The sequence below is a fragment of the Procambarus clarkii genome, chromosome 89 (genome assembly GCF_040958095.1).
Source record: "Procambarus clarkii isolate CNS0578487 chromosome 89, FALCON_Pclarkii_2.0, whole genome shotgun sequence".
Classification (NCBI taxonomy): domain Eukaryota; kingdom Metazoa; phylum Arthropoda; class Malacostraca; order Decapoda; family Cambaridae; genus Procambarus; species Procambarus clarkii.
The window spans coordinates 10,491,064-10,507,234 of NC_091238.1; the positions used below are offsets into that span (position 1 = coordinate 10,491,064).

The 16,171-nt window shown below is 38.6% G+C and overlaps 1 protein-coding gene across 21 annotated transcripts in view; it reads right to left on the bottom strand.

Moving 5' to 3' along the window:
- Positions 1 to 723: 723 nt before the first annotated feature.
- Cadps (calcium-dependent secretion activator 1) overlaps positions 724 to 16,171 on the bottom strand; it is a 537,366-nt gene continuing 521,918 nt past the window's right edge. For 20 of the 21 annotated variants that reach the window (XM_069317990.1, XM_069317986.1, XM_069317987.1 and 17 more), the window contains 3 exons: positions 15,347 to 15,370; positions 5,573 to 5,681; positions 724 to 3,765 (listed from right to left, as the gene is read on the bottom strand). In XM_069317990.1, the coding sequence (XP_069174091.1) occupies positions 3,655 to 3,765; positions 5,573 to 5,681; positions 15,347 to 15,370 (244 nt within the window). In that variant the 3' untranslated portion in view covers positions 724 to 3,654. The remainder of the gene's footprint in view (positions 3,766 to 5,572; positions 5,682 to 15,346; positions 15,371 to 16,171) is intronic. The other variant, XM_069317989.1, reaches the window with a different exon arrangement.

The following is a 16,171-nucleotide window of genomic DNA, read 5'->3' on the forward strand; positions in this document are numbered from 1 at the left end:
CGGTGAGGAGCATCTTGAATAATTTTTATTGCTACAAGTTACTGGGTAAAATTCACAATTAGAATAAGGATTGTAATTTATTTCACAGCCGATTCTGGTTTTTGTTTTAGCACATGAAAAGTAAACATCCCTATAGAATCCTACTTTATATACTGTGTAATAAATATTTTATATATATTATTTATATATATAATATAATATATTATATTATATTATATATATATATATATATATATATATATATGTATATATATATATATATATATATATATATATATATATATATATATATATATATATATATATATATATATATATATATATATGTCGTACCTAATAGCCAGAACGCACTTCTCAGCCTACTATTCAAGGCCCGATTTGCCTAATAAGCCAAGTTTTCATGAATTAATGTTTTTTCGTCTACCTAACCTACCTAACCTAACCTAACCTAGCTTTTTTTGGCTACCTAACCTAACCTTACCTATAAATATAGGTTAGGTTAGGTTAGGTAGGGTTGGTTAGGTTCGGGCACATATCTACGTTAATTTTAACTCCAATAAAAAAAAATTGACCTCATACATAGAGAAAATGGTTGCTTTATCATTTCATAAGAAAAAAATTATAGTAAATATATTAATTCAGGAAAACTTGGCTTATTAGGCAAATCGGGCCTTGAATAGTAGGCTGAGAAGTGAGTTCTGGCTACTAGGTACGACATATATATATATATATATATATATATTATATATTGATATGCATACAAAACATCATGCATGAATCAACAATTTACTTATCATTTGATGCTTTCAAGTGTTTTGTTTTTATTTATAAATAAATAATGTCAAATAACAAAACCCTGTGTTGAATGTGATGAAAGGCATCTTTCTAGTAAGAGCCCCAGTGTCTCCCTGTAGCTTTCTCGCTGAGATTGCACCAGTCTACCAGTCACTTCGTCACTTCAGTTGCATGAGTATATTTTGCCTACTAGGGACCAGAGCCAAGATATAACCCCATTCAGATGAGGTGCAGGGAGCAAATAACATTCTGCCATTTCTCTAGGAAAGTATCCAGAAAGTCGGCGAAGCTTTACAGATGAGCTGGGTTCCCAAGTAGCCTCCGTTGAAAGGATCTGAACAACAGTGGAGAGGTGAAAAAAGGGAGGCAGACAAAATGGCTAAGGATCAAGTTGAATCTAAACAATAGGCAAGGAGGGCCTGCTGACACATGGAGTTGTGCAAGACACTGCCACCGCCTCCCAAAGGATGGGTGCAAGCATCTTTTGCAAAGCCGCTGCTGTGGCACCACAGGCGTCAAAGCCTATACCGAAGAAACCATTCATGACTTTTGTGTGACCAAAATTTTAATATGCAGCGGTTGTATGGTGCCCATATCTTAAGAAGCACATCAACAAACTGGAAAAGGTGCAACGACATGCCACTAAGTGGCTCCCAGAACTGAAGGACAAGAGCTACGAGGAGAGGTTAAAGGCATTAAATATGCAAAAACTAGAAGATAGAAGAAAAAGAGGCGATATGATCACTACGTTTAAAATAGTAACAGGAATCGATAAAATTGATAGGGAAGAATGCCTGAGACCCGGAACTTCAAGAACAAGAGGTCATAGATTTAAACTAACAAAACAAAGCTGCTGGAGAAATATAAGAAAATTCACTTTTGTAAACAGAGTGGTAGATGGTTGGAACAAGTTAGATGAGAAGGTGGTGGAGGCCAAAACCGTCAGTAATTTCAAAGCGTTATATGACAAAGAGTGCTGGGGAGACTGGACACCACGAGCGTAGCTCTCATCCTGTAACTACACTTAGGTAATTACAACCTACTAAACAACTCAACCAAGGGCCTAAACAGACAGGTCAGAAGACCCCTGAAATACCCAAGGTATGGCACTCTACCCTGGTAGCCTGGCCTCGATAGGGTGAACCCACAAACACACCATAGAATAAACTTTGTCAGTGCAAGTGCAATGCTCTAACAAACACCTAGGGAAGTAACTGCTGGGCACATGCAATCTGGAGCATAAAAAAGCCAATTCCACACAAAAAACATGCTGAAAACATGTATGCGAAGCAAAGACTATAGTGGAACAACACACCAGCAAAAGAGGTCCCCACAAGATGAGTCCTAGGATAGCCGGTACTTAACCTTAGAAGCTCTGGGACTTGTTGCAAGATGATGCGATAATGGCGCTCTACAGCGTTGCTCTAGGACCATTTGCCAAAGCATAAGCTTTGGCAAATGAATTGATGCATGGACTGACACTGAATTGAGTGCCAGGTCACCTGGTAGCGGCATTCGGTACTTTCAGGTTTTAGTTAACTTTGTGAGTTTATTTTGTTCTGAGAATTAGTTGGCATTTTTGTGATTTGTGAGTCTTGGGAACCCATCTGTTGTGTGTAAGACTTTGCTGACATTCTGGATGCTTTCCCGGTAAAATGGCAGAATGTCATATACTCCCTGTGCCTCATGAGAAGGAGCCTCATTTTGGCTTTGGTCCCTGGTAGACCAAATGAACTCATGCAACTGATATGACTGGTTGATTGGAACAATTTCAGCAAGATAGCTACAAGCAGCCATCAGGTGGCTCTCCAAGAAAATATAATGTAGGTATTGAATGCAAGCATTATAGCTGTAGTAATTTTTCAGTTATTCATGAAGACCAGCACAAGTTCATTCGTAACTGACAACTAACATTTTATTATTGTAAAAACATATATTATTTAAGTATACCTCTAATATAAACTTAATGTCTATGTATATTTTCCAAACTCAGTTCTCTCAAACTTTTAAATCATATTTGTGCACTAAGATGTGATTATAGTATGTGGAAATGTTAATATGAACAATAATGTATTGAGACTGTAGAATAGTAATAATTTAGTTAATATTTGAAGCAAAAGCTTGAGCTGGTTTCTTGAGAATTTACAATTGTTACATAAAGTTTTACACGCACCTACTCACAGTTAACATGCTGTAGCCCCTGGCGTTAACATTTCATTTCATGTAGATTGTCATTTATTTTGGAATTTAAAATGCTTACACAGTATACTGTTAGGAAAAGAAAATATTGCTGAAAAGAAAATTGTCTGATAATTCAGTAGTTTGTAATTTAAAAGGTAGTATACGATTGATATTATTTGAATTCTCATTTACTTTTAAATATATAAATCATTTGTAATTAATATTCCAATTAGCAAAATGTTTAAACCTGTACCATCTAAATATTTATACATACATTACTGAATAATAGCTGGCATGTACTTCTATTACAATTGGTTCATTTTGCTTTCATTTTATTATTGTACTGTGTGAAAATTCATGCCTTCACCTTCATTGTACAGTATACCTTAATATCCACCCGTTCAACTTACTTATATAACTGCTATTTAGAAAAATTTTCTATAGTTTCTTATACAACAAACGTAAAATTCCTTTGTGCATTGAAAGTGCCATATTTATGTTATTTTATTTTACTTTTCCTACTTTCCTAGTTACTTCATATAAACAATATCCTAAGAAAAGCCTTTGGAGAAAGAAGGAATCAGTTAAGAAAACTTTCAGTTTAGTTTAGTCTGTGGTGAATCATTGAGTCATTTTGTATTAATTTCAAACAATCCCATTTATAAGTTTTTGGCATAGTTAAAAAAAGCCTCCACCTCCAAATTTCCCAGTGATCCCTCCAATACCTTTACTGAGGCCACCAAAAACATTACCCACTTTCCCAGCAACATTTCCAGCAACATTTGAGACCTGAAACAGAAAGAGAATAATTATGGGCACAGCATATTTATCAAGACAGAGAGAGAAAGGTGTAAATGGAATTAGTCATGAAACATTCCCATTTTCTGTTGTCAGGGACAGGAACATAAGAACATAAGAATAAAGGTAACTGCAGAAGGCCTATTTGCCCATACGAGGCATAGGGTGAAAGAAACTCTGCCCATTGTTTCTCGATGGCGCCCGGGATCGAACCCGGGACCACAGGATCACAAGTCCAGTGTGCTGTCCGCTCGGCCGACCGACTTCCTTCAACTGAAGGGTGACTGAGGAGTATTTTTCCAAATATGAAATATGGTGAAAAATATTAAACAAATCTCCCATTTTCATTATTACAGTATTACAAATTTCGACATCAGTGTCGGGAAAATTTCATCCCAATATGTTAAGAAATGGATTTTTTAAGAATTTAAAATAAATAAATGCATGCACGATGGGTGGCAACCGATACTGATGATAATAATAATACCTATTTACTGGAAATCAGGGATAAAGAGAAGCAAGCAACTTTCCAATGCACAAAGCAGAAAAGTAGTGGTAAGGAGGGTCCACAAAGTGGATATGCAGCTGGTGCCACCTGAAGGGCTAGATTTCACACATAATAATGCGTTAGTATGTTATTATGCTGTATTTTATTATATATCATATAAATACATTGCCCAATGGCAATATTTCTTATGTCCCTTTGTACAAAAATCTGACAACCCATTTTTTTTCTTTGTTTCTATGCAGATTTTGATGTGACTTGTACATCCTGAAGAATGCATATCCAGCAGTAAGCATGTGAAATTGGAACAAAATTGGTCACCATGTTAATCAGCTACAGGTAGCAGAAGTTGCAACTTTTTTGGGGGGGGGAGGGGGGCATTTATTTACAGATTTCAAACTCTATTCTCTTTAGGTTGAATTGATGAATGAGGACCAGCTGAGGGCCTTATCACTTATATGGGCAATAAAGTTACTGCCATATATATGTTTATCCCTATCCCTACATATTTTTTTTTTGGGGGGGGGTATTTTTTCTTGACTTTATTTCAACACATATTGACCTACAACTTTCACATATTCGAGTACAAATACCAAGCAATCTTAATTAAAACTTACAAGATATGTTATAAATTCTAAGTACTGTACTATATTCTTTGTCGAGAACTTTAACTGCATTTTTCTGTATGAACATTATTTTCAACTTTGAGACAGCATCAAAAATTCAGTTTCTGACCGGTTCTCACCATTTTTATATATTATGTGCAACGTTTTAATTTTAAGGTGTCGTCACGGTCGTTCAGTCATAAAGCCATAACGTTTTGAGTTAATTTGTTTGCGTTTTTTGCACATATTTTGATGGCCATATTAACTTTACTGTAAAAAAAACTATACTCTCAAACAATGTTTTTCAGCAAGGAATATAAATGTTTTATGCCATTCTGAGACCATAATGAATAAAATAACATTTGGTTACATTTTAATATTTTTGAAGCTAATTTAAATTTTTTTTTGTTTTTTTTTTCATTTTTTTTCCTGTTCATGGTATGATGTTGATCCATTAGGAAACATTGGAGCATTTACCATGAAGATATTACTCACAAAAAAATTGAGTGTGTTTGAGGAAGTTCTGGAACACAAGCACCAGGCTCTTAAAAAGGAATGAAATATTGGTAAACTTATATCGTAACTTAAAATATTACTACTTCTACACTGTTTTGAAAGTCATGTATGATATGAGATGAAATAAGGATAATGAGAATCCAAATAAATTTATCTAATACAGGGAACGTACTTTTGCAACATAATTAGCAGGATCATCACCCAGGGTTTGGCTAAGTTGAGCTGTAACCTTTGGCTTCTTTTCCATCATATCATCCTCAATACCTGTCTCTGGATAGTCCCTAGAAAAATGTAGATAAAGGTTAGCATTTAAAGTAGAACACTGAAGAAAGCAGGAAAATATTACTATTTAAATAACATAAAAAAATTTAAAGTCATTAAGAAAAACATAGAAATACACTGTTAAATCATGCAAGCAATAATCAGTAATGGAGGTACAGTATTGTAATACAAGAATGGTTTGACTTCTGCAGGCTACATCATTCAGGAGACACCAGCAATAAAGGATTTCATTACTTCACAATTTCTATATGTATTTTCCTAGGTGTATGCAGTATAATTATTATTCTCAAATTGCAGATAATTGGCTATGGTGTGCTAAGGTATGGCTTAAAATTTAATACAGTAGCAACTAAGTACAAACACAATTGAAATAAAAAGGTGGTGGATGCCAAAATTATCGGTAGTTTCAAAGCATCATCAGACAAAGATTATAGAGAAGATGGAACACCACACAGGTGATGACAGTACAGTATTATAATTTTAAGAACACCATCTAAACCAGCCAAAATCACTTTTAAACATTAAATTCATCTTGAATTCTAAGGAAAATGCATTGCTGTTGGATGCAAGGTTTATCCACCAACAAGAAATATGCCCATCTATAATGAAACTATGGGGAAACAATAAAATTAAGTTTGCAGGAAGCAAAAGAATCTATACACCAGGCAGATAACACAGTAAGCAAAATAATGAATAGGAAAAAGTCTTCCCTCAACAAAATGCTATGTCATCATTGGAATGTTCAAATTCTTCCCTGCAAAGCCAACCCTCCCAGTTTACGCAAATATCACCCATCATGCAAACATAATGACATGTAAGATATCCAATGGTTAAAAAGATTATGCAAGATCATCAAATGTGAATTCTCACTAATGAAAAAACTTTAAAACAAAGCCCAAATAGAAGTTGAATGCCTGAAACATAAGACAATATAAGGCAATAGTAATGGTTAGACAAAAACTACAACATATCAGACACTTGTTAAATCATAATAAGAGGCTAAATGGCAAATGCTTTAACAACTTTAACAATACCATATCAAAATTATATCAATGAGGTACAGGTATTCATTTCCCTCAAGATGGAAAACTAAAGGGTATAATTAACCCTTAACCACTGCACTGCGCAATGCGCCTTGAGGCGCTCGATTGGTGGTGTGCAAGGCACCTCAGGGCACTCGTAGACATAGCTCAATATGTCTACGAACAAAGAACCCGTCGCTCCTCTCCGCTGCTTTTTCTACGGTTGATGTCCATCCTCCCGCAGCTGCCTCTGCTATCTCCAATGCGTTTGAATCGGTGCCCTTCGGAAGTTTTTGGCGAGCCTTCCCTGTGTCTCCCCAGGGCTGCCTTGATGCACATCTCTGCCCCCGGTTCTAAGCGGAAGCAATCCTCCGTCGTCCCGATTTCCAAGCGCCCTGCCACCTTGCCTGATGAGCCTCTTACATTGCATTCTCCCTTGACTTGTCCTCGCGCCCTTCCTAGGTCTTCTTCCTGTTGTCCTGCTGGCGCTTCTGCGGAGTCCGATGCGTTAGTGTCCCAGTCGTAATGCTCCAGATGCCTTCTACGTACCTTGCCCTGTCCTAACCTCGCTTGTCCTGTCTTGACTTCCTCTACCCTTCTACACATTTGCACTTGCCTCCTAAACATCCTTTGCCCCCACCCTTCATCTCTTGCCTCCGTCCCTTGCTTTCTGTACTGCGGCGGCGCTTTGTGTTCGCCTTCTGTTTTCATAATTCCCATCCTATGTTCCTTTCCACTTATTTATTTTGCCTTTATTCTCACCCGCCCTGACGAGGTTGTTATCTTCTTGACTCGGGTATGTCGTGACCGTTGATGTACTCGCCTAATTGTACTTGCGGGGGTTGAGCTCTGGCTCTTTGCTCCTGCCTCTCAACTATAAGTAATTACCTAAGTGTAATTACCTAAATGTAGTTACAGGATGAGAGCTATGCTCGTGGTGTCCCGTCTTCCCAGCACTCTTTGTCATATAACGCTTTGAAACTACTGACGGTCTTGGCCTCCACCACCTTCTCACCTAACTTGTTCCAACCGTCTACCACTCTGTTTGCGAAAGGGAATTTTCTTATATTTCTTCAGCATCTGTGTTTAGCTAGTTTAAATCTATGACCTCTTGTTCTTAAAGTTCCAGGTCTCAGGAAGTCTTCCCTGTCGATTTTGTCAATTCCTGTTACTATTTTGTATGTAGTGATCATATCACCTCTTTTTCTTCTGTCTTCTAGTTTGGCATATTTAATGCTTCTAACCTCTCCTCGTAGCTCTTGCCCTTCAGTTCTGGGAGCCACTTAGTAGCATGTCTTTGCACCTTTTCCAGTTTGTTGATGTGCTTCTTAAGATATGGGCACCACACAACAGCTGCATATTCTAGCTTTGGCCTAACAAAGCTAGATGTTGATGTATTGTTGTGCATTGTCATATATGCATCTTTCTACATTACCACTTGTGCAGTCATTGGGGAGAATATACCTTCATGCTAACTGCACGTATTGCGAAGAAGAAGAGAGCTGGGAAAGAACTAAATCCCTGGCGAGCAGACACGCGGATTGGCTGGGAGCCCAGACCAGCCAGTCGTCGAGGTAAGCCACAACCCGAACCCCTAACAGATGCAAACAGGTCACCACAACCCAGGTAAGGCGTGTAAACACGTGAGGCGCCAGATTCAAGCCGAATGGAAGGCAACAAGAGCCATAAGTCAGTCTCCACAGGACAAAACTGAGCCAGTCCTTGAACCCTGGATGAATTGGGATGTGCCAATACACATCACAGATGTCCAGGGACACCATCCATGTGCCCAGCTCCAAAGCAGCCAAACCTGGGACAGAGTGGCCATCCAAAAGGAGGGGCAAAAGACCCAGGGGGGTTCAGATGGGACAAGTCCAGAATGAACCGCAGGGCTGCACAGTCCTGTTTTGGAATTGGAAACAGGAGGGAAACCCACCTGAAGGACACTGTCGTTTCGACCACGCCCAAGCGAACCAACTCTAGGATGACCCGACAGAGCATGGGGAAAGAGGCCTGCCCTGCCTGCTCCGATCCCCCTGGAGGAGGAGCCACTCTGTTACGGTATCGCCACCTTCATTGGAGTATGGAGTGTCGATTTCGACACCATTTATAGGTGGCCACCTCAGTTCCCCTGATATTTAGACGCTACGTGGACAACGCCATCTATTGGTGGTGGCGTGGCAGCGATCAATGGCTCCTTTTTCCTGCCCCAGTTAGCAAGAGAGGTCGACGTGGATGACTTCTGGTGGATGGCGTATCAAGATCAGCGCCACCTAGATTGTGCTTCGGACATAATGTCAACTCCCAGGTGAATGACTGTTACCTCATGGTTTCCCCAATGTACCATCCATCTAACTGATGACGTTTTATGTTCACAGAAGTAATGTATGGAGGTGATTGTGCTGAAGAAAGCAGTTTATCTTGGGCAGTTCACGTACTCTCAGCTTGGTCCTGGAAGAAGACTTAAGCCGCTGTCGATCTGGGTAGTGTGTTAGCTGCTAAAATACGTAGTGTTGGTAGAGATCGACGTACCCAGGATTGGCTTGGGAGAGTAACGGACGACAGTGAGGTGCCTATCGTGAAGTGCTGCTAGCAGGTTGCTAGAGGCTTCTGCCAGGGGGTTAGCTACTCCCGTATATGGTTGTTGGTGATCCCTGTCAGAGTGATCGCTAAAGTTCTCTGCCAGTGGGGAGCTGGAGAGTGAAAGTGGGGTGTAGGCACTTCGTGATACTGTGTCGGTGGACTGGCCAATGTAAAAGGTGAACTCTCCAGCCCTTACGAACAACCCTTATGAACAACCCTTACGAGAGCCCGACTGATGCTCAGAGTGATCACTGCCGACCAGACGCCGACGGCTCCACAGGAGGGGCTGACCCCAAATCTCTCACAACTGGCTTACGATGGCCAAAAGAACCCCCGAGCCCAGGCATGACCCTTCCAGGCAGGACCACCACGGCCCCCCCAGAGAACCAGCAAGTCTGACATAACCCGGCAACTAGACAAAGCCGCCTGCAGAAAATGCACCAACGCAGACTCTGCAAACAGCAATGGGTAAAAAGGGGATGAAAATCTAAGAGCCAGGGCCCAAGCAGATTCCAAAGAGTGGATAAGCACTGCCTGCCGGCACGCAAGGTGGGAAGCAAAGAACAGACACACCAATGCCTTCAGAATCGGTGCAAACAACTTCAACGAGGCAGTTGATGCCTGAGCTGCCGAGGCAAGCGCATCGGACGCAAGCCCAGAACCTAGCTCCTCCACATCCTCCTCGAGCCAGTCTGAAGACAGCTCCAGGAGGAAAAAGAACACAAGACTGAAGCCAAATGCCCATGGGCGCTTGGCTTTGCAAAATGCAAACTACTGCAAACTACCTCAAGCCCATCATCACCCAGCAAAAATCTGCTTTCAGAACAATAACAAACTCTGCTTTCAGACAACACTCAACCCCTCCCTGTTTAAATCTCTAAATATGCTAAACATAAACTCATTCCACACATTCTCTTATGCCATTTATATTTACAAAACACTTAATCTATGTAAAAACACTATGCAAATAAAGGGACTTAGTCTATGGAACTCACTCCCTAATGAATTGAAAGCTGTCCAACTTTTGCCTTACTCAAAAATAAAACCAAAAAGTACTTAATTTCATCATCATAGTTTCCTACCTAGGACTTGAAACTCGCACTGTATCTAGTGCTACCCCATCCCCCAATATGTGTACCTAAGCCGTACAACTTTACCATTGTAATCATTCCTATCATCTTATATCATGATTATTAAATTGAACGCATATTTTACTGCATTATACCTTGAAATAATCCTCAAATTATGCTACAACATACCTGTTGATAACTCAAATTTTATTTTTGATTTAATGTACCTACTAATCTTTGTCAAATATTCTTATAATGTACCTGTAAATTTTTCTTCAAATTTGCTAGAATTTACTTTCTTAAAATTATCCACTAGATTAAGGACCTGCCCAAAACGCTATGCATGCTAGTAGCTTTACAAGGATGTAAAAACATCAATGCTACGTACTCTCATAAACCCAATATATCTTCTTGTATATAAATAAATAAATAAAAAAATAAAGGTGGTGGAGGCCAAAACAGTCGGTAATTTCAAAGCGTTACATGACAAAGAGTGCTGGGAAGACGGAACACCACAAGCATAGCTCTCATCTTGTAACTACACTTAGGTAATTACACTTAAGCAATTACAATAGAACAACACCGCTATGGACAGCACTGCTCAAAAGGATGGTGCCAGAGGCCAGAGTCGATCGACCGCCACCAAACATAACAGTCTCTGAACTGAGGTTGGTTAGCCAGTGCGAGGGGGGTCTGGGGCTTCCCCTTCCCCCTCCCGTGGAGGGGGGAGTTACACAGACAGTGGCGCGGCGGCTGTGGTGACATAATGCTTGTTTGCTTGTTTTCGATTGGGGAGTTCTGCTTGCTAGTTTGGCATTTGGTTTGCAATTTTTAACCAGCTGTAGTTTCTTTTGGAATTCCTATTTTTCTGGGTGCCTGACCTGGTAGATGGCAGACATAGACTGCTTCCAATTACATGGGAGTATCTATAGGCCATTGCTCCTCGTGCCTCTCTGATGGGGCCAAGTTCCAGCGCTGGTCCCAGGTAGGCCTAGAACTCCATCAATTGACTGTTGTCATGGTCTGATATAATACACATCAGCCCGGTACAGCTCTGGGGAGCCAAAGGGGCTCTCCACAGAAAATGTCTAATTTCTTCCACTTAGTTTCCTATCTAGAGCTTCAAACTCGCAATGTACCTTGTGCTATCCACTCCCCCAATATATGTGCCTAAGCCATACAAATTCACCATTGTAATCACTGCTATCATCTTATATCATGATTGTTGTGTTGAATGTAAATTTTACTACGATGTATCTGGAATTAATTCTCAAATTATGCTACAATGTACCTGTTGACAATTCTCAAATTTTACAGTAATGTATCTATTAATTTTCTTCAAATTTTCTTACTGTGTATCTGTTAACATTCTTGAACTTTTTCTACAAATTACCTACTTAAAATTATCTATTAGGTTAAGGACCTGACCGAAATGCTATGCGTGTTAGTGGCTCTGCAAGAATGTAAAAACATTAATTCTATGTACTCTCATAAACCCAATGTACCGTCTTGTATATATATAAATAAATAAGTAAATAAATATATTTCCAGTATCTGAAAAAAATTGTGAAGTCATTCGTATTGGCACCAAAAGCAAGTGTTACATAATTTTGAGCTTCAGACTAACACACTATTTGGTGCTGTATACAAACTAATTACTAGGGTGCAAAATGCATGCAAGTACAATAATTATAGTACTGTATTGTACAGTACATGCATGGGATAGTATCACAGGTCCTACACACTGCTAAAAATAATTTTAGTATAATTTTAGTCATCTGTAACAAAGCATTGGTATTTTTTGTATTTCTTGATCATTCTTATTATAATTATATTCAAAATATGGTGTAACAAAATGTTTAAATGTATGTATTCTGCATATAACTAAATGAAAGTGTCAATCTGATTTGGAGGGAGCCAAATCCTCCTTAGGGCATACCACACAAACCATCAGAGCCTTGAACTAAGGACCACAAAAAAGAAAAGACTGTAGTTCCACTAAACAGGTTACTAATACCAATGATAGAGGAGGATCCCAGAGACACACAATTGGTATCCAACTGGGACTTTACTTGTGCCTCCCTTGGGGTGCCACTTGTGTATGGAGGTATTAGGTGATTCAAGTTCCAGTCATATGAATTGCAAACCACATTTTACGTGGATAACAACATTTCCTTTACTTAAACCATCTACTCAAACCCAGGACTAGTAGCCTGGTTGGTAGAACTACAGTATTCCTTTTTTGTGGTCCAGTGTTCAAGGCTCCAATGGTCCAAGTGAATGAAATGTTATCTATGTTTAACCCCTGGGATGCTCTTGTGATTATAGCCTGCAACATGCCTAGGGGCAAAAAATAAGAAAACAAATTTCCTTTGATAAAAGTGTTCATTTGTGTTCCCTGACCACAGGAAAAATAACAAAAAATCGTAGGCGACATATTTTGGCTGCAATAGGGCAAGGAAGTCTGGCAAAATGTAGGCGTTGATAGAACAAGCGTCAGAGGCAGTCAGCTTCGCCCGAGCTGTTAGGCGGTAGTTACCACAAAGATCTTATTACAGTACCTAATTATTTCAATGTCTATGATTGATTTTTTCTTATTTTTCTGCAGTAATATTATTCAGTAGTGTGTAGTGTGATATATTTATATATATAAAATGTATGCATCATTGCTATATTCAAAATTATGGTGTGTATATTAGTGATGTAATTATGTTCATAAAATAATAAACAAATAGTTTTGCTGTTATTACACTATATGCACAGGTTATATATAAGTATCCGCATGTTTTGTTCACCATAATAAACCATTAAGTTGGTATGGTGAGTCAAAAAAATGAGGAGTGGCCAGCCAACGCCACCTCTTTCCTCCTTCAACAACAGCTCACTCACTAACACTCCTCCTCCCACCATACTCTTTTTGCTTTTATTCACTATATACAGATGTTATATATAAGTGCAGATGAGGAGTCACAATAACGTGACTGAAATATGTTGACCAAACCACACACTAGAAAGTGAAGGGACGACGATGTTTCAGTCCATCCTGGACCATTCTCAAGTAGATTGTGAATGGTCCAGAATCGACTTGAGAATGGTCCAGGATGGACCAAAACATTGTCGTCCCTTCATTCTCTAGTGTGTGGTTTGGTCAACACTTATATATAATATTTACATGTTTTGTTCACCATATCTGTACAACTAATGTGGTATGGTGAGCTCAGACAATAACAGAGGTCACCACACAGAGTCAGCTGACACTTCCCTCCCTCCCTCACTTGTTCAAGGCTAGACGCACTAACATTCCTCCTCCAACCATACTGTTTGTGGTGTTATTACACTATATACACACATTATATATAAGTATCTACATGTTTTATTCACCATAACTGTACAACTAAGCTGGTGTGTTGTCCAAACAACATAGTGGCCACAACAAAATTGCATGACAAGACACACAGCAGCCAGCAGACGATGCCATCTCCATCACCAAACTGGCTCCTCCCAACATACTCCTCTTGCTGTTATTTCACTATATACACATGTTATATATAAGTACAGTATTTACATTTGTGTTCACCATAGCAAACCACTATGCTGGTATGGTGAGTGCAGACAATGACAGGTGGCTACACAGAGTCAGTAGATAATGCTACCTTCCTCCCTCAGCATTACTCCTCCCACCATACTATGCACAGCTCTAACTATCACAACAATCCTGCTATTATCAGAATCATGGTCATTTTTATCACAGGTCTTCTGTAATACTATTATGACTAAATAATACCAGTTACATATATTTTTTTTACATTTTTAGGCGGTGCTGTGGTCACAAGCTGAACAGAATTGCTATTAGTTCATGCTGTGTGCGCCCACCTTGGTTGCTCACTCAGTACTGAGGCTCTCACACCCGAGAACGTTGCCAATATTTTTTTCTTAAATAGCGTCTGTTTACAAGAGCCCTGAGGAAGCTGATGTGAACCCCCGTGTATTTGTGGGACTTATAAATCTTGTGCAGTACTCCAACACATCAATAGCTGTGGTGCGCAATTCCACAACAGTTATTCACCACAGCTATTGATGTGTTGCACAGTTTAAGGGCTAATATGGTTTGCAATTTTATATAATACATATGCAGTACATATGTACTTTAAACTTGTATTGAGGTTCCCCCCAAGGTTGGACTATGGACCATCCCCAGGGATGCAATCCCACAACAGTTGCCTGACTCCTGAGGCACCTACTTATTTCTAGGTGAACAGAGGCTTTAGGCGAAAGAAAATGCCCATCCATTTCTGTCCTTCCCAAGATTTCCTGAGTACAGATGTAGCTATGATTTTTCAAATTTGGTTCCTACAAATGAAACATGTATGAGCTGCTTGGTAAACTGTGTTAATTAAGCATGCTCAGTACAAGATGATGAAGTCGGAACATTTAATTTACATTGAAGCAAGGCTAGACAGATACTTTGATGTGATCAATGAGTGTTCCCTGTGAGTGTATACATGGCTTTCAGTAATAGTAATTTTTTTTTAGCTAGGTACACCTGTACTGTGTTTGCATATCAAAGTTTATAATAGTGATAGTCCATATCATTATTAGTCATTGAATTCTTTGTTTTTTCTATGGCTATAATAAAATTGTATAAATTTAAATAACTAATTCTATTTATTTATCATGCATCTATTATTTTCTTTTCTTTCTACAAAGTATGCTGATGACTACTTTTGTAGGCACTGCTAATAATTTCTTTACAGTTACATCTTAATTATTTTCAGCCATTTAAAAATGTGGAAAAGAATGTGTGTGTACATGAATAAGGTTTTTCATATCTGACAACTGTCTTTTTGTCATTTTGAAGTAATAAAAATTTATATTGTGATTAATGTACATGAAAAGCCATTCAGCATAGACTTGACAAACTACTTCTACAGAGAATGAAAGAAAGGTGCAGTGGTGCAGGGCAGAGGGTGCCAGGTAAATATTACTTACTCTCCTTCAGCCCCCTCGGGAAGGCTGGGGTGGTGAGTGGAAGGGAAAAAAATAAGAGGATCAATCAGGATGAGAATAGGATGAAAAATCTATGGGTGGAATAATTCAAATACAATAGTGAAATAAAGTTAAAAAGAGGAAGAGTTGTTTGCTTTATTGTTATAAAGCGAGAAGTTCAAGCTGGGGAGACATTAATATATTCTGTGGCCATCAAAAAGATTAAAGATTACTATTTGTGAAAAAGTATTTTGTTCTTGACAAATATGTTACATCCTCACTTGTAACAAGCTGTTAATAATTTAGACAACTAAGGTGGTTAAATATGATAAATATTAGTTGTGGAATATTTATGAATTTTTATATGAATATACAGTAGTAGTATTTTAGACAACTATATTCCAATTAAGACTTCGAAAAATTATGCATTATAATTTTGAGCTTGGATGAAGACTTGCATTTGAACTTTTTTCAATTTGCATTTTTGAACTTGCATTTATATATTAGAGGGCAGTGATGCCTGTGATGAAACATAGTTATTACGTCTAGCATCAACTATAAAAACCTAACTTGAGAGAATCGTTATTATCAATACAAATCTATTTGACTGGTGCTGTTGTCGTATACAAATACCCTGACTCACATATTGCATTAGCTAATGTAAATCCACTTTATGCTCTGCTATTTTTGTAAGCTTATAACCAAAAATGTGGAAATTTGCTATAGAATTTCAATCTACAAAATATTATAAAAAATACAAAGCCAAAGAAATGATGGCGACAGAGTTTCCAGGAGCAAATTAAACTGTACAGTCCACCTTGTACATAA